The following is a 23904-nucleotide window of genomic DNA, read 5'->3' on the forward strand; positions in this document are numbered from 1 at the left end:
TCAGTTGCTCCTGCTGAAGACAGTGGTGGTTATCATCGAAAGCTTGAGGCTTTACCCAAAAATGATGTAGCATGAAATCCAAGAATATCTTATAGAAGTAAACTTCATTCTAATACTGCATAATAGTGTAGTTCTTTTATTTGTTCATTCAACTATAAATTACTATTTATTGTTCACCTCAGTAAATATGCTTGAAATTATTGTAAACTACAGTTCTTCTTCTTCTTATTCTTCTTCTGCTCCTGCTGCTGCTGCTGCTTTCAAAGGCTAGGCAGTTCACCATTGTAGCCACAGGAGAAGTTGTTACCAATGTTTCCTTGGTCTTCTGAGGGCTCCTCTACAATTTGGTCTACACAGTAACACTTATTTTAGTATTGTTCCTTGTTGCATTCTGTAAATCTGTCTAGTTTCCTGCAGCCCTTTTTCAGATCTCAGGAATGTCATTATTGTATCCTGTAATAAATTACACTTTTTACTACAACTTTCTTGTGATTTGAACAAAAAAAAAACTTGTATCTTACATAAATTATTTATTTGGAGATACATATTACCATTTGATTTGCTGGCATCTTTCAGTAAAGTCTCTTTTTACTACTAACAACACTCCACATGTGAGATTTTTATTTGTCCACATATTTTTGTATGATGCTTAATGGCATTTTTCACGGCAGTCACCAATTTTGCTGCCTCTCAGAAGCTGGTTTGACATTTTTTCCTTCTTTTCATTTGTCTTTGTGATGCAACTTCATCTTCTGCCTGCTGTTCTCATTGGTGTTCTCTTCTTTGCACTTTACCAGCTTACCTTTCTTCATTCATTGTGGTACGAAATTCTTTTTCATGTGTTGGTTTGATGCTGTGCTATAGACGTCTCATTCATTTATTGCCACCAAGTCCAAGATAATGAAGAAAACATGCATTGGTGACCTATTGACTGAACCACTTGTTGTACACTACTGGCCATTAAAATTGCTACACCAAGAAGAAATACAGATGATAAACGGGTATTCATTGGACAACTGACATGTGATTACATTTTCACACAATTTGGATGCATAGATCCTGAGAAATCAGTACCCAGAACAACCACCTCTGGCCATAATAAAGGCCTTGATACACGTGGGCATTGAGTCAAACAGAGCTTGGATGGCGTGTACATGTACAGCTGCCTATGCAGCTTCAACACAATACCACAGTTCATCAAGAGTAGTGACTGGCGTATTGTGACGAGCCAGTTGCTCGGCCACCATTGACCGGACACTTTCAATTGGTGAGAGATCTGGAGAACGTGCTGGTCATGGCAACAGTCAAACATTTTCTGTACCCAGAAAGGCCCGTACAGGACCTGCAACATGCGGTCGTGCATTATCCTGCTCAAATGTAGGGTTTCGCAGGGATCGAATGAAGGGTAGAGCCACAGGTCGTAACACATCTGAAATGTAACATCCACTGTTCAAAGTGACGTCAATGCGAACAAGAGGTGACCAAGACATGTAACCAGTGGCACCCCATACCATCACGCTGGGTGATATGCCAGTATGGCGATGACGAATACATGCATTCAATGTGAGTTCACTGCAATGTCGCCAAACACGGACGTGACCATCATGATGCTGTAAACAGAACCTGGATTCATCTGAAAAAATGACGTTTTGATATTTGTGCACCCAGGTTCATCACTGCATACTCCATCACAGGCACTCCTGTCTGTGAAGCAGCGTCAGGGGTAACCACAGCCATGCTCTCTGAGCTGACAGTCCATGTTGCTGCAAATGTCGTCAAACTGTTCGTGCAGATGGTTGTCTTCTTGTGAATGTCCCCATCTGTTGACTCAGGGATCGAGACGTGGCTGCACAATCCGTTACAGCCATGCGGATAAGATGCCTGTCATCTCGACTGCTAGTGATACGAGAACGTTGGGATCCAGCACGGCATTCCGTATTACCCTCCTGAACCCACTGATTCCATATTCTGCTAACAGTCATTGGATCTCGACCAACGCAAGCAGCAATGTCGCGATACGATAAACCGCAATCACGATAGGCTACAATCCAAACTTTATCAAAGGCAGAAACATGATGGTACGCATTTCTCCTCCTTACACGAGGCATCACAACAACCTTTCACCAGGCAATGCTGGTCAACTGCTGTGTGTGTATGAGAAATCGGTTGGAAACTTTCCTCATGTCAGCACACTGTAGGTGTCGCCACCGGCGCCAACCTTGTGTGAATGCTCTGAAAAGCTAATCATTTGCATATCACAGCACCTCCTACCTGTCTGTTAAATTTCGCGTCTGTAGCACATCATCTTCGTGGTGTGGCAATTTTAATGGCCAGTAGTGTACATGGGTCATTTGGTCAGCCATATGAACCCCGTACTGTGAACTGTTACAGAGAGTTATACTTTCTCGACTAGACTTTCTACTCTGGTCATTGCAGTTCATCATGCACAGCACTTAGAAAAATGACATTCCCACTTTTTCCCTGTTAATGTGCAGTCAAGATGCAATCCCTGTGCCCAAAAAATAGCAGCTGGTTGTGTTGTAAACTGCAGTGTATCCTCTCTTCCCCATTAGAGGAATCTCAGATGCATCTTGTTTATTTTTCCCGCTACTGACACTAGATCCTTTTGCAGTTTCTTAGCTAGATAAAGAAATGTAAATAAGTTGTGTGTCATCACTTACATCCATTAGTTTTGAAATGCCCCTGGGAGGTGCAAGGCAACATACTCTCCTCTCAATTTATTTTATGGATATGCATTCTCCTTGCAGAGGTATAGGTACCTGTTACATCACTACATCAGCAACAATCAAGAATTTGATTTCATACTTATCTGATTTGTTGGCCATACAATGGTTGAAGCTGCATATTGTTTTGCTTGGTTGTAAATGTTAATGAGCGTTTGATTCATTCAAGGCAATAACAATGAAAGTTTGGCATACTATGCCCGGAAATCTTGAGCATATAAGACAGTCAATTGTGTGTCAATGTACATTCTGCCATGATCAGCCTGGTTGATAATTAAAATAATACCTGTAATGGAACAGTTCTGCAGTTTTTATGTGCTATATAGACAAAACAGAGAGAATGCATTGTGATAAAAGTGTATGTATTTCATCTAAGGTTGCAATATTCTGTGTTGTATGTTTTGCTTTTTACTTATTGCAGGCTCCTTCACTGTTGTGGAGATATTTTCACAGAAACAATGGTGACTGTGGTGCCAAACCAAATAAATTTGAATTTCATTATTTGTCTATAAGAAGCCGCCATAGACTGTGAGTCCCTTCTATCAAAATATTCAGAAAGTATTCCTGAATAACCTCTGAAAGCTTGTCAGCAGAGTTCTAGTTTACATATTAAATGCCATGTTCTTGTAAAAAAAGATCAAAAAAGGTAAAACAATTTGAATAATAAATTAGCACATTTTGAAGAGACTGCTCCATCTTGCTATAAGACCAGGAGGAGGTTGGCTACTGTGCAGATAGTGGAAGCACCAGCAACCAACAGAAGCACCAGTGGCAAACAAAAAGAGTGTGACCCAACAAACAATGAGAGAATATTCCACAGCCAGCACATCACACCAGCTATTCTTGAAAAATTTCCACAAATCTGTTAAGTCTTTCAGTTACAATGTTCTAATCCCAATCATGGTACCACTACAAAGGATTGGTTGTGCCTACCATTTACTAGTATATATTGATGATGTTAATCTGTTCAACAAAATTTTAATGTAAAAATCTGTTTTAAGATCAGACCCACCAAAGGTACCATTCACAAAATAAATTAATTTAAATACTATAGCAGTATAAATGGAGGCAACATAAGTTAGCTTGTGTTGTACATTTTTACTGTGTGACTAAACTAAACAATAAACATAAATTTTAAAAAGAGACACATATGTTACATTTCACATTTCAATTGGATTACCTCTTGCAGACTAGTATTTGTATTAAAATGTTTGCAGGTTCTAAGAGCAGCTGGAGTTGGGATTAAGTATGCCTCAGATGCAGCAGTATTGTTCACCTTCCTTAATAGTCGAAGCTACAGTCACCTTAAAAAAATGTTTGAAGCATATCATAGATTAACTGGGAAGACCATTCAAGAAAAAATAAAAAATGAGTTTGTGACAGAATGTTTCCAACATGCCCTAGTGCTATACGGTAATTTAAGTTTTTGATTTACTTACTTTTAAATGTTTTGTAACAACCATTTCTTTTAAAATGCAGTATTAACATATTCAGATACATTGATGGAACAGAGCAATATTTTTTGTTGTGTCCTCGTGTTTTAACCAGCAGATTTCCTTCACAGAATGAGCAGCTGTGTGATAAATCAGCAATGGGTCTCTAATAATTACAATGACCCATTTCTCTCAATGGGAGACCATTGAGTTCATACTGTCACTACAGAATATTTGATTTTGTTATCTGAGCCACAATCCCACTTCTGTTTGCACCACTTCATCACCGTCAAAGTGAAGTCCTTGAAGGTGTTCTTTAAGTTTTGGAAACAGATGAAAACTGGATGGTGCCAAGTCAGGACTGTATGGACGATGATCAGTGACAGTGAACCCAAGACATCAGAGAGCTGCAGATGTCACACCACTCATGTGTGGTCTGGCATTGTTATGCTGAAGGAGAGGATGCTCTATGTGTGGATGAACTCTTCTAATTCAAAATACGATTACTACATGCTGTTTCTCATACACCAACAATTGCATAGCACAAAATTACCGAATATGCAGCAACCAGTCCCAAAACCATGTTTTATTTATTCTCTTTTGCAAATCAATTTCAACTGATTAACAGCCATCATCATTAAACATAAAGTTGTTTGCTGCTTAAGACAGTATTACTACTCGGGGCACATATTGGTTGAAAGCACCAATGATGGCTGTTAATCAGTTGAAATCAATTTGCAAAAGTGAATACATAAAACATGACTTTGTGACTGGTTGCTTGCTGCATATTTGATAATTTTATGGTTTACGGTCGCTCCACAACTTGGGAACCACATGGAGCCCATCATTCATAAATTGCATAGCACATTGCCATGTGCCTCTAGCAGTAGAAGGCTGCAAATATGTAGAATGCTGCAAATATGTAGACATGAAGAAGAAAGCAGTAGAATATTAATAACTTTTGTTTTGTTTAAAACGCTTTAAGAGTTTTGCATTAAAAATTCAGAGGCATTACTTTTCAATGCGACACATACATCTTTCATCAGCCAACATATAACTCCAAAACATTCTGGGTCTCTCTCCTAAGAGTTTGCACAAGCATTTTCTCTTGTATTTCCACTGATATTTTAAATTTCCTTCTTGCAATGTGTAATTGGAGTCAGCCCAAACAAATACTGTCCATCACATATTTCATGCAATGCCCAGTGTCAACAGAAAGTGTCCATTTGTTTCCCATTACAAACAAAATTATTTTTAAAGCAAAATGTTACATGTCCATTTAATAGATCAGTCCCGAATTAGTCTAGTGTGATACTAGGTTCAGAGATATGTACTAACAGGGACAGTAAAATACAAGAAATCTCTGTTCATTATGTCTTCATTGCCTGACTTCCCCGTCTCATGTGGAAGAACTCATTATTCTTTATGTTTTACTGTCTCTCTTAAAATGTATCACAGAAGTGAATATTCTTCTTCTTCTTCTTCTTCTTCTTCTTCAACGATCTTCATCCATATTTCTCAATTGTTTGCTGCTCTTTTCTACCTCCGGACTCCATACTGGTGAGATCCGCTATTACGTTATCAATCCATCTTCTTCTAGGTCTCCCTTTTTGCCTAACTGAATCGATCACACCTTTCATTTTCTTTGGAATTCTATCCTCTGCCATTCTCTCTGCATGTCCTAGTCATCCTATTCACTGCGATTTCACAAATTTTACTATGTCCCTAAATTGCACTAACACTTGTAATTTGGCATTGTAGTGTATTCTCCAGCCTTGTTCCTTCCTTATTGGGCCATAGATTTTGCACAGTATTTTCTGCTCAAAGTTTCTTAGTGTATTTTTATCATGTTCTGTCAACGACCCACACCTCTGACCCAAATGTGATGACTGGGTGGACTAGGGAGTTATATATTAGCAGTTTTCTTTTACTTGTAACAAAGCTATTTCTGAAAAGTTACATATTTTCAAAGTAAGCTCTGTTTCCTGCTTGTATTCTTTCCCTTAAAGACTTTCCAATACTGTTATCATTTGTTATTAGGATTCCCAGGTAGTTAAAAGAGTACACTCCTTTTAAGCATTTCCCATTGATGTTTAGGTCTTTGGGGTTCTTCTGGCATCAGAGTGTGACATTACCATATATTTTGTTTCGTTTTCATTTACTATGAGGCCAATTTTTAAGGCTTCTGTTCCCATTGCCTGGTATGTTTCTTGGAGTGTACTGATATTTCTTCCTACTACAGCAATGGCATCAGCGTATACACATATGTAGCTAGTTTTCATAAACATGGAGCATCTTTTGCTGTTTTTATTTAGGACACTATGCAGGGCTATATTGAATAGAAAAGTGGAGAGACTATCACTTTGCTTCATGCTGTTATTAAAGTCAAAGCTTTCACTTGTTCTGCTAAGGACCTTTACTTTTCCTCTTGTCTCTGTCATCGTCATTCTGATTAGTCTTATTAGTTTAGCACATATACCAACTTCTTCCAGTACTCTGTAGAGTTCTTGCTGGTTTATGCTGTCAGAGGCTTGTCTGAAGTCAATGAATAGGAAATGCAGATCTATATCATATTCATAGAACTTTTCCATCATCTGTCTTATCACAAAATTTAATCAGTTGTTCCTCTGTCTTGTCGACGGCCAAGCTGATAGTTGCCTAGTATGTTTTCTGCGCACTTCTGTATCCTTTTGTTTAATATACTTGTGAAGGTATTATAATGTGTGCTTAGGAGTGTTACACCTCAATGGTTTTCACATGCTGATCTGCCGCCCTTTCTTATAAAAGGGGAGGGGGGGGGGGGGTTATTATTCCAGTTTTCCAATTACACGGCATAGTTTCTCTTTCCCACATAACTGATATTAATGTCTGCAGTTCCTTTATAACAGCCTCACCGCTTGCTTTTATTAATTCGGGGATTATGCTGTCTTTACCATGGGCTTGATTGTTTTTTGACTTGTGCACAGCCTGGGAGTCCTCTTGTAGTGTTGGCTTTCTTGCCTCATTGGTTTCATTGTCTACTTTCAGCTCCACTCTTTCTTCCTGTGCAGCTGTTTCTTCATCTTCCACGCTGTTGCTTAGTGTATCATTGAAATACTCTGCCCATCTTCCCACTATCTGTTCTTCCTCCCTTACCATTTTCCCATCTTTACTGAACATGCCATTATTTTTGGCTGCAATCTGTTCTTTATTTTGGCTGCAGTATGATAGAACTTTCTTATTTCACTCTGTCCCTTTAACTCTTCTAGTTCTTGAAATTTCTTCTTAGTCCATTCTCTTCTCGTTCTCTTGCCCAGTCTGTTAGCTCTTCTTAATTCCCTATATTGTTCCACATTATTTCTGTGTTTTCTCTCTGTAGTACTTTTGCTCTTGCCCTGTTCTTTTCCTCTACTGCTGACCTGCAATGTTCATCAAACCATTCCTGAATTCTTCTGTTCTTTCTTATGACTATTATTTCTTCTGCAGCATCTTTAATGGCTTTTTCAATCCTGCTTCACCTTTTGTCTACTCCCACTGCAGTCTCTTCATTTCTCAACTTCCTATTTAGTGTTATTCAGTATTTTTTTCACTTCATCAGGGATTTTCAGTTTGTCGGTATTCCATTTCATCATCTTTCCTGTTCTGTTGCCATTCCTTAGTGACAGTTTCTCTCTCAAGACTGATTTTATCACAAAGTGGTCCAAACCACAGATTGATCCTCTGAAGCTCCATACATCCATATCTGACATGGAGTGGTGTGCAATCACTAAAATATGATCAATTTGATTGACTACTCCATTGACTGCAGACTTCGAAGTACCCAGATGGATTCTTTTTTGTGGGAAGCAGGTACTTTTAATAAACTTATTATTTCTTGCTGCGAATTAGCATAGTAAGTCTCCATTCTTTTTGTTTTCCTCAAGTAGTGAACGTTTTCCAAAAACTCCATATGGATGTTCATTTGTCCCTATTTTTGTATTAAAATTTCCTATTACTAGCATCAGGTCATGCATATTGGTACTGCCCAGCATACTTTTTCCAAGTCTTCATAGACCTTTTCTTTAATTATATCCTCTTTTTCCTCTGTTGGTCCGTGTGCATTCACTATTGATACAATCCTAAATTTCCCTCTCAATCTGAATCTGCACATCCTTTCGTTTATGGGTTCAAATTCTAATAGGCTTTTCCTAACATCCGAAGTTATTATAAATCTTGTTCCAAGTTGGTCTGATCTTTCTTCTGGTCCAATATATACCAATGAGTAGTTGGTTTATCTATCTGCCCATTTCCTTGCCATCTTATTTCCTGTAGCCCTACATCATCATATTGAAATTTTAAAATTTCGTTGGCTATTTCTTTCATTTTTCCAGGCTGAAGCATTGTCGTCACATACCATGATGCTACTGCCAGACCCTTTATTCGTTTTCTTTGCTGGGGTTGTGATACATGTCTTCCATCCAGTTTCTGAGGCCTCTGTTGAATTTCCGTAATATACTTTCTATGGGGTTATTAGCCCCATGTCCAACCACCAACCTGGAGGACCAGGATTTGTATTAGGTTTACTCCTCTAGGGAAGTTGGCTTCACTACACCTCTAGCGCCCTCCTTGCCCTATATCGTGGGATACACTTCATCTGGCTCCTTACTCAAGACCAATCCAGCTTAGGTCACCCTGCCAGCACAGCTTTCGACTTCAACAAAGTATGCAAACCCTCTGCATGGCAGTGAAGGTGCTGACTATAAGGTGGTGTCCCCTGCGAGGGCAGCAGTGAATATTGCTATGTGATCAAAAGTATCCGGACATCCCCAAAAACATACGTTTTTCATATTAGGTGCATTGTGGTCCCACCTAATGCCAGGTACTCCATATCAGCGACCTCAGTAGTCATTAGACATCACGAGAGAGCAGAAAGGGGCTCTCTGCGGAACTCACAGACTTTGAACGCGGTCAGGTGATTGGGTGTCACCTGTATCATACATCTGTATGCAACATTTCCACACTCCTAACCATCCCCATGTCCACTGTTTCTGATGTGATAATGAAGTGGAAATGTGAAGCAACATGTACAACACAAAAAAGTACAGGCCGACATCGTATCTTGACTGACAGAGGCCATTGACAGTTGAAGAGGGCCGTAATGTGTAATAGGCAGACGTCTATCCAGACCATCACACAGGAATTCCAAACCGCATCAGGATCCACTGCAAGTACTATGACAGTTAGGCAGGAGGTGAGAAAACTTGGATTTCATGGTCGAGCGGCTGCTCCTAAGCCTCACATCATGCCGGTAAACGCCAAATGATGCCTTGCTTGGTGTAAGGAGCATAAACACTGGACAATTGAACAGTGGAAAAACTTCGTGTGGAGTGACAAATCATGGTAAATAATGTGGTGATCCGATGGCAGAGTGTGGGTATGGCGAATGCCCAGTGAACGTTACCTGCCATCGTGTGTAGCGCCAACAGCAAAATTCGGAGGCGGTGGTATTATGGTGTGGTGTGGTCATGTTTTCCATGGAGGGGGGCTTGCACCCCTCATTGTTTTGCATGGCACTATCACAGCACAGGCTTACATCGATGTTTTAAGCATCTTCTTGCTTCCCACTGTTGAAGAGCAATTCAGGGATGGTGATTGCATCTTTCAACATGATCGAACACCTGTTCATAATGCACGGCCTGTGGCGGAGTGGTTACATGACAATTACATCCCTCTAATGGACTGGTCTGCAAGGAGTCCTGACCTGAATCCTATATAACACCTTTGGGATGTTTTTGAATGCCGACTTCATGCCAGGCCTCACCGACCAACATCGATACCTCTCCTCAGTGCAGCACTCTGTGAATAATGGGCAGCCATTCCCCAAGAACCCTTCCAGCATCTGATTGAATGTATGCCTGCGAGAGTGGAAGCTGTCATCAAGGGTAAGGGTGGGTCAACATTGTACTGAATTCCAGCATTACCGATGGAGGTCACCATGAACTTTTAAGTCATTTTCAGCCAGGTGTCCAGATACTCTTGATCACACAGTGTATTATTTTACAATCTTTCTTCAGAAACATTTCTTGTCACTATTTATGTTAGCCCTCTTGACACCAACATTTCATATATAAACAGCTTTCTTTCTGAGTACTTACTGTCCAAACATACCTCAAAAGTGCCATTATAATCTATTTTGTTACCACATTTGTCAAGTTACGTAGTAAGTTAGTTCCAAGTACCAGATATCACATTTACAATAAGCACTATGATGTGGAATATCAGCAGAACTCGTGAAGATGTTCATTTCCATGGGTAAATCATTGAAGAGTTTTATACCTGTGTCATTATTCACTCCTTTCAGTACCAAAGCTACAGTCACTACAGGGCAATATAGATCATTTTCCCTTCCCATATTATATTTGTTAATATTATCTCTATTACCTTCAAACAACAATGGATTGTTCAGAACAAATTTCATCAGTCAATAAACATACAGTGAGGCAATGATTAATATCTCAAATTGCTTCAGTAGATGCCTGCAAGATGTATGTGAGTGAAGCTACTTTCTTTTGTGCAATGAACCCTTTTTGTCCAAGTGAGAAGTTAAAGGAATTACAGTGCAACAGCCCATCAAAAGTGAGGTCATTAGAGCCAGGGCACAAGCTAGCATCAACAAGGATGAAGAACGAAATCGGCTGTGCCATTTGATATGAACCATCTCAACATATGCCTAAAGCAATTTAAGGAAGTCACAGAAAACCTAAATATGGATGGCTAGACCATCGTCTTCCCAAATGCTAGCCCAGTGTGCTGATCACTAAGTGAGAAGTTAGCCCAGAACATTACCCATGCGACATCAGTAGATGAGATGGTGCAAAATATGTTAACTTGGTTAATTTTACTCCCCAAAGTTAGAATTTTTTCTTATGACAAAAGTAGCTGAAACTGAACATTTCAGCAAGTCTTCTATATGGTTTTCCCAATTTGAGTTGTCATCAATATACCAACTAACAAACCTGAATTTACTTTTTTTTCTTCTGTCTTTCTTGCTCACCCCCCCCCCCTTTTTTTTAACAGTATTTTGCCTCCCAGTAGCATCACACACATTTTAGGTTGTCTACTGTGGATTGACACCACCTGAACCTGCACTGAAAGCAGCTAAGTAGACGTCTGGTCTAATGTCTATACCATCTGCTTTAAGTATTCACTCCAGTGACTTTCCCACACAGTTTGTTACAGCGAAGGGGAAAGGTATCAAAACCGTCTTCCTCCCAGAGTTGGGAACTTTCCCTGTTTTGCTGTACTGGATTAAAGCATTCTAGGGGGAGTTCTTTTGATTTTATTTTCAAGTGTCACAGCATGCTGTAAAGTATTCTATTGTAATCAAGTGCAGTATCATAAGTCTCAGACAGTGCCAAATCCAGTTCCCACATGGAAAAGGAGCACTTACATGACTCAAGAGTTGTTGGATCAGAAGTCCATTCCACCCCTCTCCATTGTCGCACAGTAGCAGGAAAATTCTGGAACCCGGCTGGCGATGGCAGTTGTCAAAAGAAAATGTTTTGCCATCATGTGGGTGATGTCTCCAGAAGTTGTCTACAGAACCCCCTGCTTGAGCAACATTGTTATATGTGACCTTGACTGAATTTACCTGAAATTCTCCTGATGATTTTCCGTATTTATCTAGAGCAAATGGAGCAGCTGATAGAATCCAAGAACACTTGCCATGACCTTTTCCTGCTCTGCTTTATTATTAACAAGCATTAACCCTTGCTATCCAAAAAGTGGCAAGGTTTTTTCTGCTATTGGTCAGTATTTAAACTGTTGCAGAGCCACATGCTGGACCCAAATGGCCAAAATGCACTCATCATTCCACCAAGCACACAATGTGTTCTAAGATGACCTGAGAACTTTGTGATGGATAAGTAAGTGGTGAGGTGGATCATACTTGTGGTGGCGGCGGCGGTGGTGGTGGAGGAGGATTATTATTAGCACTTCCTCTGTTATTGACAGATATCTCAAGTGGAACAGCCAACAAAGTCTCTCAGGGGTTTGGGTGTTAATACCATTCTACAGACCACCAAACTCACTGGGATTTACTGAATTGCATGTAGGCTTCATAGATTTACCATGAGTAGACAGAGAAAATTTCCTGGATAAGCCTTATACCAAAGGCATACAGCAGGTTCAGAAGAGGTTTCATTTCAACACCCACTTACCCCATTGGCATGTTGCACACCTTGAGGTAGAGTTGTTATAATACTGGTTTGCGCCATTCTCACAATATGTGTGGTTAAGAGTTTGAGTGCCATGCCTGTAATATTACATTTTCTTCAATGTTGGAAAGAATGCCATGCACGTAATATTAGAGGCACATCATCTTACTGATGACTGTCACACCCGTAATGTTATGGACATGCAGCCCTCACTAAGATGATGTGCCAGTAATATTTCAGGCACAAAATTCTTTCCAACATTGAAGACAACGTAATATTAAAGGCATGGCACTCAAAGTGTTAAGCAGAGATCCCTGCTCCCTGTGACACACAACATTCAACTGACACATTGAATGGTTGTCACTTAAAAAGCATCCCCAGAGCATATGGTTACAGAAGACTGGTGGTGCTCAGCATTTCTCAGCTCAGAAAACTCTGATTCCCCTAACCAGTCCCAGCCAATGAAGGCTGAGCTCCCTAAGATGATCAGCATCAAGCAAGCTTGAATTTAGAAATAACCCAGCAGCATTTCCATCACAGTTGCATACCAATTTTTATTTCTCAGTGTATTTTGCTGTCAGTGATAGAATTCTCTCACCATGCTCTGAAGTGAAGTCATGGGGAAAAAAAAAAATTAGAAGGTAAAAATGACACATGATGCTATTCACACAATACAGGGTGATTCAGCTAAGCTGTTCACCTCAAATATTTCCAAAGCTGTTTAATATCTAAAAACTATTTGGAACTATTTGAGGTGAACAGCTAAGCTGTACATCGGTTTTCACCCTGATCAATTATTAGAAAATCCTCACTAGATGACATGCAGGCTCTTGCCATGTCTACAGTGCCTGACAAAATAAGTGAAGCACTCAGAAGACATGGTCTAATATCACTGTAACTTCGCAAACAGTTACTGGGTATGGAAATGATTAGAGCTGCAATTCTCTGCACAAACAGAATGGCCACCAGATTGCATAAGTGTTGTTCATGTTTAGTGTTGTTACCAAGCCTGGTAGAGTACATAAGAGGTATGAACAGTGTCAGATGAGTGTTCAATGTCAAGTCAGCAAGATTCCTCATACTTGTGTGAGAGTGTTTTATCAGCATCTGACATAATTTGAATAGTCTCTCTTTGTGGGTCTCCATTTGGTTGGCTGGGTGAATTGTGCAATATTCACATTCATCGAGCATTCGGTTGTAACAGTGGCCTGATATCAGTCTGCATGGGCACATGAAAGCAGGCATACTCATCGTCAAGTTTCTGATTGACCAAGTCTGACCACTACAAGAGATGATCACTGTATTCTGCATCGAGCAAATCATAACCCCTTCACATCTGTGCTTGTCATCTTAGAACAAGTAATTGACTCCCTGCAACATTCTGTGTCATCCTACACCATTGGTTTGAGACTAGCTGTATCTGGGTAGGGAATTACCACCTCGTGCATGGGCTGCCTTTAACACCACAACAGAAATGGGTGGTGTGATGCCCTGACTGGGAAACATGGACTGTTAAGGAATGGCATTGCATTGTGTTCAGAGATCAGTTGTTCTGCATTACTTCAGTTGACTGTTTCCAGTGACTATGGTGATGACCTGGGGAAAGGAACAGTGGTATTACTCTTGGTACCATTGCGTGGCGATGGTACGTCATGTATATCCTGCATCCTCAGGTGTTGCCTCTTGTCTGACAGTATCACGGCATTATTTTTCAAAAGATCAATGCTCATCCACACATGATACGTGCCTCTATGAATACTCTATGGCCAGCAAGATCACCAGACCTGTCCTCGATTGAACGGGTACAGAGGCTTTATGATACCTTTCCCAAATTAATCAGTGCATGCATCCAGGCTGGGGTAGGTTCAAGTCATACTGACAAGTGGGCTCATATTGCCAATTTCTTTGTCAATTTTGCTCAATTTTGTAATCAGTGCAGTAACATCACATGCCCTCTCAACCTTTGAAGTTTTGTTTCATTTCATTTCCTCTTACCTTTCTGGGCACTTCACTGTTTTTGGCAAGCAGTTTATATTAATTAAAGAATTATCAGTTACAATTTAACTGTAACAAAAGAAATTATAATAATTTCTGCTGCTAGTATCATAGAAATCAAAGAGATGAATTCGACCATGTTTTATTCTCCAAAATCCAACATGTAAGTTCAAAGAAATTAAAGTATTCAGAACTTAGATTTCCCTGTTTTTAGATAGAATGTTTCGCCAGTACTTACCTTTCAGTGGGGGAACATTAAGTTCTGCAGAATGACACTTATAAAAGTACACACACTACCTAGCTTTTGGAACTAATAGTTCCTTCTTCGGGAATGAAAGAGGGGTAGGTTGGTAAATGTTAACAAGCAAGGGCAGGCCACTCCCAGTATGAGAGAGACCCACCAGTCATGAGGAGTGTGGCGAGAGAAATGCCAAAGGTGGTACATTGGTAAGCAGTGTACCATACCAGTTTAAAGATGTATTGGGGGAAAAGAAATCAGTGCTACAGTTAAGAACTAGGTGGATTATTAGATGAGAAAGATGGGAAGGAGGAGCATGAAGATGAAAAAGTAAAAGTAAAAAAGATAATGATGAGACAAAGATAACAATTTGGGAAAGTCATATGGTACGAGTAGGATATTGTAGTGCGTTTGGATGGCTGAAGACAACAGTGCATGGTGTGGGGAAGAGAGACTTGATAAAGTCATAGCCTTGACAGAATAACATTTGAGACCTTGAAGGCCCGGGTAGTACTGGGTAACAAGGGGGAAACTTCAGAGCTTTTTGAAGTGGGAACTGTATTAGTCAGAGTGAGAGAGAAGGACACAAGCCAGAAAATTTGTTTGCACATAAGATCTTTGGGGTAGTTGAGGGAATGAAAAGCTGGGGACAGGTGGTTGGTGTAGGTGTTGAGTTAGTCAATAGTAGAGCCCGTGTGCTTGTAGAGGACACCTAGACTGTACGGAAGGGAGCATTTTATGTAGAAGGGGTAGCAGCTGTCAAAGTGTAGGTATTGTTGCTTATTGTTCAATTTTATACAGACTGAGATTTCAATGTGGACTTCAGTGAGGATGAGGTCAATGTCAAGAAACACAGGTTTATTTTTGGCAAGGACACAGGAGAATTTTAATAGGGAAAAGGAGTTTAACTGTTGCCCAAAGTGGGGGAGTTATTCTTCACGAGTTCGGAACATAAAAATGTCATCAATAAATCTTTACCATGCCAATGTCATCTCACTTTCTTTATAGCCTTTTAAATGCACTATTTATTTCTCTTCATCCAATCCATCTTTACTTCTCACACTGTCCTCTTTGTTTCTAGACTTGTACCACTTCAATTCTAAAGCAGATGTGAAACAGCAGCTGCTGTCATCTCTCCAAAAAGCTGTACCTTAAATATCAAAATTAATCAGCCAATTAAATATATTAATTATAAATTGTCAGAGCAGCTAGTCACCCACTAGTCTCCCCCATTTCTCCTAACATATCATGTAGTGTGGCATTGATAGTGAATTCATTTGTGTAGACAGTAACACTGGGAATAAGGGTGCAAAAGCTACATCCAAAGCCTCAGGCTGGTACAAATGGCACCAATTTTGGCCTTTTGACAGAGGGATAAATTACACACCCAAATAAGTGGCAGCTGTGGTTCTGAACCCTCCACTACCTTCAGCACTAATTGGCCAAATTTTGCCAACTGTGGTGGTTGCCCACCCTTAACTTGTACTAAGGAAGAGTCAGGACAAATTTATCTTATCACTACATTTAATGGTAGTGGTGCTGGTGGGGGGGGGGTTAGATCACTATCACTTAAATTACAGGACAGGAACCCCTCCTGCAAGCAGGAAAAGAAATCCCCATTGCCCGTGTATGGAATAAATTAACTAACCCTATTAGTTGCGTGTCACTTTCACTTGCATGATGACATCTTCGCTAGTTCCCACCACCATTCTGTTGATTCCTGTTTTCCTCCTTCACTCTACTGTAACCTTGGAACTGGTGCACTGCTTACAAGTTTACCATCTTTGACTTTGACCTCCTCCTCCTCCTCCTCCAACACCTCTCCCTTTGCCCTCACAACAGATAGGTCCCTCTTATCCAGAGTGGTCTGCCCTTTCTCTTTACCTTCCCCAAGTTACTCCTGTCCTCCCTCCCTGAAGAAGGAACTATTAGTTCCAAAACCTAGGATTGTGTGTGCACATTTATAGATTTGTATCTTCAGGACTTAATGTTTTGCCTCCTCAGTGTAAGTACTGGGCAGCAAGTCTGTCTGAAGTATGACTACACGTTAATCCCAATCGACAGAAGAGAAGACAGCTAAAAACAGGGACACAAAGAAAGATCTATAAAATACACTATACAGAAACGGATGTCCTGAACTAAAAATTAAATGGCCTTCACCATATTACTACGACGGATAAAAAGTAAAATACGATTGACAGCCCGTGTGCATTGTTCGCTAAAACAGCTGGCAACTCACACGACAAACACAAACAAGAATGTAAGTGGTTAAAAAGAGGGTATTCAATCAGGAAATGGTGAACCATCAAAAGCTGAGCCCAATGAGCACAAAGTGATGGGGAGCACCACTTAACAAATGGCAATGGCTAAAAAGACTGTGCCTGAAAGGCAACCTAGCTAAAATGATCTCCTCACAGCAAGAGAGCCGAGGGGTCATCCAAACCGTTGGGAGAGGCTTAATAACCTGGAGTTTGTTCCCATGAAGGGAGGGCCAGACATGACGCCAAAGTGACACTACTTGCTGACAGACAGCAGCACAGAGATCACTGGAGGGAATGTAAGACCTAGCAGGCTGAAGTACGAGGACTGCAGCCTTGGTAGCAGTGTCAGAGGTCTCGTATCCTGTCAGACTGACATAACCACAAACTCACGTGAACATCACAGTGGCTCCATAAAGATTGAGCAAGTGACAGCTTTCCTGGGCCCATTGCACTAAGGGATGGTGTACAGCACACAGAGGCTTTGAAGGGCCTGTGTCGCCGGATCTACTGCGTAGCCTGATACAGGGCAAAGAGCACTACTGTAAATAGTGAGCAGTGTTCTGGAAGCCAATACCAGGAAACATCGGTTCCATTGATGAAGGCACACCTGACACCATGGTCAGTCCAAGAGCCATCAACGTATACAAAGGTACTATCTCAAAGTTCCGCGCTAAGGTCATGAAACTGAAGGCGATAGAGCAAAGCTGGAGCAGTATCCTTCACAAGTGAATGAAGGCCAAGGTGAACACAGGCCGCCGCATAAAGCCAAGGTGATGAAGGGTTCACACCCACCAGGAATGTTGCAGGGAGCGTGAAGTTAAGTTGCCAGAGCAACTCCAGGAGGTAACAGAGAAGATGGACACACCCCATACTGGTGATCAAAGGAGATATTAGAGGAGGACATACAGGATGGGTAGCCATTCATGGCAGACAAACGGCATGCATATCTGCTGACAAAGTCACTGTGGTAGGACAGCAGTAGTTCAGCAACTTCTGCATACAGACTCTCAACCAGGATAGTGTAAAAGGCACCATTGGCCAAATTGATGCCACGATGGTGGATAGTATTGAGACAGTGTAAGAGGGACAGATATGCAGGTGCATAAACAAAACACCTATAGTCTAGTTTCGAACAGACAAGAGATCGGCACAAACAGAGGAGGGTGGTTCAATCTGCTCCCCACGAAGTACCACTGAGGACATATAGGACATTTGAGGGAGCACATACAATGGACTCTCAGGTAAGACATGTGGGAGGACCAAGAAAGTTTCCTATTGAGCATGAGCCACAGGAATTTTGTAGTTTCAACAAAAGGAAGAGCAACACGACCAAGATGTAAAGATCGTGGAAGAAACCAATTGTGTCACCAGAAATTCATACAAACGGTTTTGTCGGTGGAAAAACAAAAGCCACTGTTGATGCTCCACGTGTGAAGATGATCAAGACATCACTTAAGATGCCATTCGATGAGACAAGTCCATAGAGAACTGCAATAGATGACAAAATTGTCAACGAAAAGGCAGCCAAAGACACCCAGTGGGAGATAGGCCATTATAGGGTTAATAGCAATAGCAACCAGGACCACACTCACGACAGAAACCCGAGACACACTATTTTCCTGGATTAAGTGTCCAACAAGGCAGAACCCACACATACCTCAAAAACTCAATCTTTTAAAAATTCCTGAAGGAAACGGGGCATATGAAAGTGTGTGCAGAGAATATGGAGGACGTCAGTCCTCCAACAGATGTTGTAGACTTTCTCAAAATCAAAAACACAGCCATGGTCTGGGATTTCCGCAGAAAACCATTCGTGACATGGGTAGACAATGTGACGAGATGGTCAACAGCAGAACAGTGTGCTCGGAATCCACACTGTGCAGTGGTTAGTAAATTGCAAGACTAGAGCCACAATATCAGTCGGGCACGAATCACATGTTCCATCACCTTGCAAACACAGTTGGTGAGAGAAATGAGGTGGTAGCTAGAAGGAAAGTGTTTGTCCATACTGGGCTTAGGTATGAGTATGACAGTGGCTTCACACCTCTAGCCAGATAAGGTTGTACGTATGAAGCAGAGAGAAAGGTGGTGCAACATCTGAATGAGAGCATCGTCTGGCCTTGGGGTGGAGGATCGGGATGAAGTGATAGTGTGATCTAGCTCCCTCATAGTAAAGGCGGCATTGTAGCACTCACAATTCTGAGAAGAGACTGGTATTGCCCGAGCTGCCTCTTCTCATTTCCGATGGAGGAAGACAGAGAGATAGTGTGAGGGGCTCGAAATCTCCGCAAAATGGTGCCCCAAGGCGTTGGAAATAGCAATACGGTCCACGATTACATTCTCTGCTATTGTCAGGCCAGAAATTGGGGAATGGATCTTGGTCCCAGAGAGCTGCCAGAGTTTGGCCCACACAACAGAAGAGGGAGTGGAACTGTTAAAAGAACTAGTGAATGAAATAATACTAGCTTTTTTGCTATCCCGAAGAACGCGATGATACTGTGTAAGCACCTGTTTATAGTGAATGCAGTTTGCCATCGTAGGGTGACAGTTAAAAACACACAAATAACATCTCAGTGCCTCAGTCCACCAAGGGACCAGGACAGAGAGTGGCAAAGAGGAAGTGCGAGGAATGGAATATTCTGTGGCAGAGAGGATAATGTTTGTCAACTATTCCACCTGGGCGTCAGAACTGGGGAAATGTTGTTTGTCGAAGGTCACCAGAGAGAAGTAAAGCCTTCAGTCAGTCTTAGTAAGCTACCATTTGGGTATGCACAGAGGTGGAGTACGAGTCAGCAAATGGACAGCACAAGGGAAATGGTCGCTCATGTATGCGTCAGAGAGACCACTCGAGATGATGGATAAGCTGGACAATGCAAAAGGATAGGTCCAAATGGGAATAGGTGTGCGTGGACTCTGAAATCAACAGGAGTGCTCCTGCGTTAAGGCAGATGAGGTTAAGTTGATTGAGAAGGTCAGCCAAGAGGGCAGCTCTCAGACAGGTTCTGGGAGAACCCCAAAGGGGATGGTGTGCATTAAAGTCACCAAGCAGCAGAAAGAGGTGAGGTAGCTGCCCAATAAGCTGGAGGAAGTCTGCCCTAGTGACACTGAATGATGGAGGGATGTAAAAAGTACAAAGGGAAAAAGGCAAGTGAAGAAGGAAAAGGTGAACTTCAACAGCTTGAAGGTGGGTAGTCAGGGAGATGGGTCGACTATGAACGATATCCTGTATCTACAGCATGACTCCTCCACGAGATTGAATGCCGTCCTCGGAGAGAAGGTCAAAACAGACCGGGAAGCAATGCAGTAGCTCAAAGCAGTCATGATGATGCAATTTTGTTTCCTAGAGGCAGCGAACAAGCGGATGCTGCAATTCTAAGAGCAGCTGTGAATCATCTTTGTTTGATCGAAGGTCACTAATGTTCCATTGAAGGAGAGTCATAACAAGGCAAGGGGAGGAGGGAAAAAATGAAGGGGTGTCACCTTGGCAGCTGCGGAGTGCCAGCCTTCAAAGACTTGTGACTACAGGGCGCAGAGGCTGGAGGATCCTGCTCCATGAAATCTACACAGGCATTGCCAGTCTCCCTCTGCCGATCTGCCAAGTCCAGGGCAGCAAAATGGTTGACAGGGGCACAGGGGGGGGGGGGGGGGGAGACAGGTCGGCCAGGCGAGGGTATCGTGTGATAACACCATTGAAGAGGAACTCTGAGTTGTTGAAGGAGAAGACCATTTGCCTTTGTTTGACTTCTTGGAGCTTTTCTGGTTGGCAGAGGAAGACTCAGATGTTTGTTGGCTGGAGGGACGCATGAAGTCTTCGCATGAGTATTCCTTCTGTCCTTTCCAGCCTGACAGTTCTGTAGCAGATGAGTTTCCCCAGGGAGGCGAATGTTTGGTGTTTTGTTGCACAGCTGGACAAGGAGACGGTGATGCTACCATTACACTGGTTAATTTCACAACCTCAGTGCTGTATTTGAGGTCGCAATTCTGTGTGGCCATGTCCTTCATGGAGTGAGATGAAGCAAGAAAAGTACTGTTAAGTGCCAGATGATAGAAAGCAGGGTTTGTGACTGGCCAGTAACTTACAAGCAACCAGGTAACACTCTTTTTTCTTTACCTAGATCTCCTGGACAGCCCGCTCATCGAGATACATTGAACAATCTTGAGAGCAGGTGGTATGGTCACCATTGCAGTTGATACAGCAGGAGGAAGAGGCAGACAATCGCCCTCATGCGCATCCCTATCACAGGTTACACATTTAATCAGGTGTCGACAAAACATTCAAGTGTGGTTGAAACAATGATACTGGTAGCAGCACATCGGGTTCAGAATGTATGGTTGGACTGTGATAACTTCATATCCTTGACTGTGATAACTTCATATCCTGCTTTGGTCTTGGATGGAAGCACCACTCTGTCAGAGGTGAGAAAAAAAGTGTGTGCGGGCACTAAGGAAACATCTACCGTTTTCATCAGCCAATGGATAGCAATGTGATCCCGATCAGGGAGGTATGTTTGGATTTCTGCCTGGATCAGCCAAGTGTAAAGAATACCACAGGAAGAATTCAGAGTTCTATGGACCTTGGCACAAGCAGGATAGCCATGGAGAAGCAAAGGGGCAAGCGGTAGTTGTGCTTGAGAATCAGAAGTAGTCTCCAAAAGCAAGGTGCCATTGTGTAAACAATAGCAGAATTTGACAGGGCCAGCAACTGTATCAACACCTTTCTAAATAAGAAATGGAGTTACTGTTGCAAAGGACTGACTGTCTTCCATACATGAAACCATGAGGAACCGTGGTGCAGCTGGGAGGGTCTTTGACTAACGACTTTCATTCCGTTTACATTTGGTAGACGTGAGCTGTGAAGATGATTGTTGGCTCATTGCGAGAAAACCCCATGACTGCCAGTGTGTCTGATGGCGCACTCCTTCCAAGTGCCTCCTCCTCAGAGATGGGGGCCTCAACTGCCTTAGGCAACTGTTCACACCTCAGGTCACACCTCCTGAGAGAGGGACCAATTGGCAATTTGGGAAGGTAGCAGCTCAGGCAATCACCCCTCCCTGGGCCTGGCCTGTACCAGGGGGTATGTGCGAACCCTTCCTGTCGACCCGGGGCTAAGAATTACGCATTACTTAGTCACCTGTTACACATCAGACGTGTGGGCTGGCGTTTCAGAGTGCACATGGAGGAAGAACAATAAGAGGAGCCTCAAATGCCGGAGCAGAGGAAGGATAGGAGAAGATGAACAAAGAAAGGAAAAAGGAATGAAAAACAGTGGTGGGACTGTTCTTGTGTCAGCTACTGAAAATGCCGAACACCTTCCCAAAAACACACCACATGTTCCCCAAGAGGGGAAAAGGAACAGCAAGAGGATAGGCATGCAGCACAGAAGGAAAGAGATGCAGCAAAGACTGGGGGGCCGTGGTAGCCAAACATGAACCCCGCCCCCACTTCCCCCCCCCCTTTCCCTTTCCCCCGTCCAAAAAAGAGCGGCAAGCCCCTTTGGGTGTGGCCTGTGTTTAGTGTGTTGCTTTCTATGGGCAGATCAAAATCACAATGTTCAAATAGTACATGAACAAACACAGTGATTACTCACAAAATGGATACTTAGTATACAGTTGTTGAACACACAGTATGGCATAATTCCCACGAAGTTCAGTGACACTCACTTCCACACTCTTATAATTACAATCACCTTGGTAATTGTTTTTACATGAATTCTTATTCAGCATGTTTCAGTCAACAGTATGGAGGCTGTTCTCCATGTAACTAATTACATGTCAGGACAGCTTTCTTTCTGTATATTACTTATTTCTACAGTAAAGGTTATGTACGTAAATCTTTCAGCACAGTATTTTGAAATCTGTGGTTTACCAAGCAAAGTGGCAAGGGCTTAAGACACTGAATCTGCCTTTCCACTACTTAGTGAAACTGAAGGTGTGGGAGCATGTTGCAAACATGCCTTCGCCCTAGCCAGATTACGCTCCCATATTCTATTTTCTCAGGCTTGTCTAACATTTGGCATTACCCCCAAAGGCCTCACACTTAAAAGTTCCCATCTCTGGCTGCAACCCTTCTTTCCATCAGTCCCTATACCAGTTCCAAACTGAACAATCCATGGCCCTCACCCACCTAATCCTTCACCTACACATCAACTTAGCCAATGAACACACCCGTCAACTCCTATCCTTAATAAAAGTCCTTAATCTTTCCTCTCCCATATCCACACCGGCTGTTCAGAGCATCCTCCTATGGGCCAACCGCAAATTAGAACAGCATGCCACCCTCCACCTCAAAAAAACTATCCAATCTCCTGGTTTCCCACCTCCGGAAAGGCAACTCACTCACCCTTCACAACCTTTCCAGCAAACCTCAACCTCCTCTCATTGCACACAAACCCAGTCTCTCCCATCTACTCAATCTCCCACTTCCAGCTCCACTCCCTCCAAAACCTCAAAATTCCAATCAACACAATCTGGAACCACAACACCCTAATTCTGTAGTTAACCTTTCCTCCAAACCTCTCTCCCAATCCGAAACCTCTGTCCTATTCAAAGGCCTCACCTTCAGCCCCACTCCCAGATTCAACCAAACAGCCCTCGTCAAAGATTTACTGTCCTACTCTCGTACTCTCTGCTGGAAATATCACTTTGCCACGAAGAAAAATGATCCTAATCCTACTCCCAATGATCCAACTCCCCAGGACACTATCCAAATTGAACCCTGCCTGGAACAGTTCCGTCCTCCGTCGCAGCGGGACCCACCTCCTCTTCCTCAAAATCACCCTCTCCAATCCTTCCAGGAATTTCTGACTTCCAGCCTTGCATCTCAATCCTTCTTAAAAACCTTAATCCTACTCCCAACATCACCACTGCTGAAGCCCAGGCTATCCGTGATCTGAAGGCTGACCGATCCATCGTCAGTCTTCCAGCGGACAAGGGTTCGACGACCATGGTACTTGATCGTCGGGAGTATGTGGCTGAGGGACTGCGTCAGCTTTCAGACAACACCACATACAAAGTTTGCCAAGGTAATCCCATTCCTGATGTCCAGGCGGAGCTTCAAGGA

The 23904-nt window shown here is 42.3% G+C and overlaps 1 protein-coding gene across 1 annotated transcript in view; it reads left to right on the plus strand.

Moving 5' to 3' along the window:
- Positions 1–23904, plus strand: part of LOC126471375 (annexin A3-like) — a 267681-nt gene that overhangs the window by 233338 nt on the left and 10439 nt on the right. Inside the window, exon 5 of the mRNA XM_050099496.1 lies at positions 3962–4157. Coding sequence (XP_049955453.1) covers positions 3962–4157 — 196 coding nt within the window. The remainder of the gene's footprint in view (positions 1–3961; positions 4158–23904) is intronic.

Source organism: Schistocerca serialis, chromosome 3 (assembly GCF_023864345.2).
Source record: "Schistocerca serialis cubense isolate TAMUIC-IGC-003099 chromosome 3, iqSchSeri2.2, whole genome shotgun sequence".
Lineage (NCBI taxonomy): Eukaryota > Metazoa > Arthropoda > Insecta > Orthoptera > Acrididae > Schistocerca > Schistocerca serialis.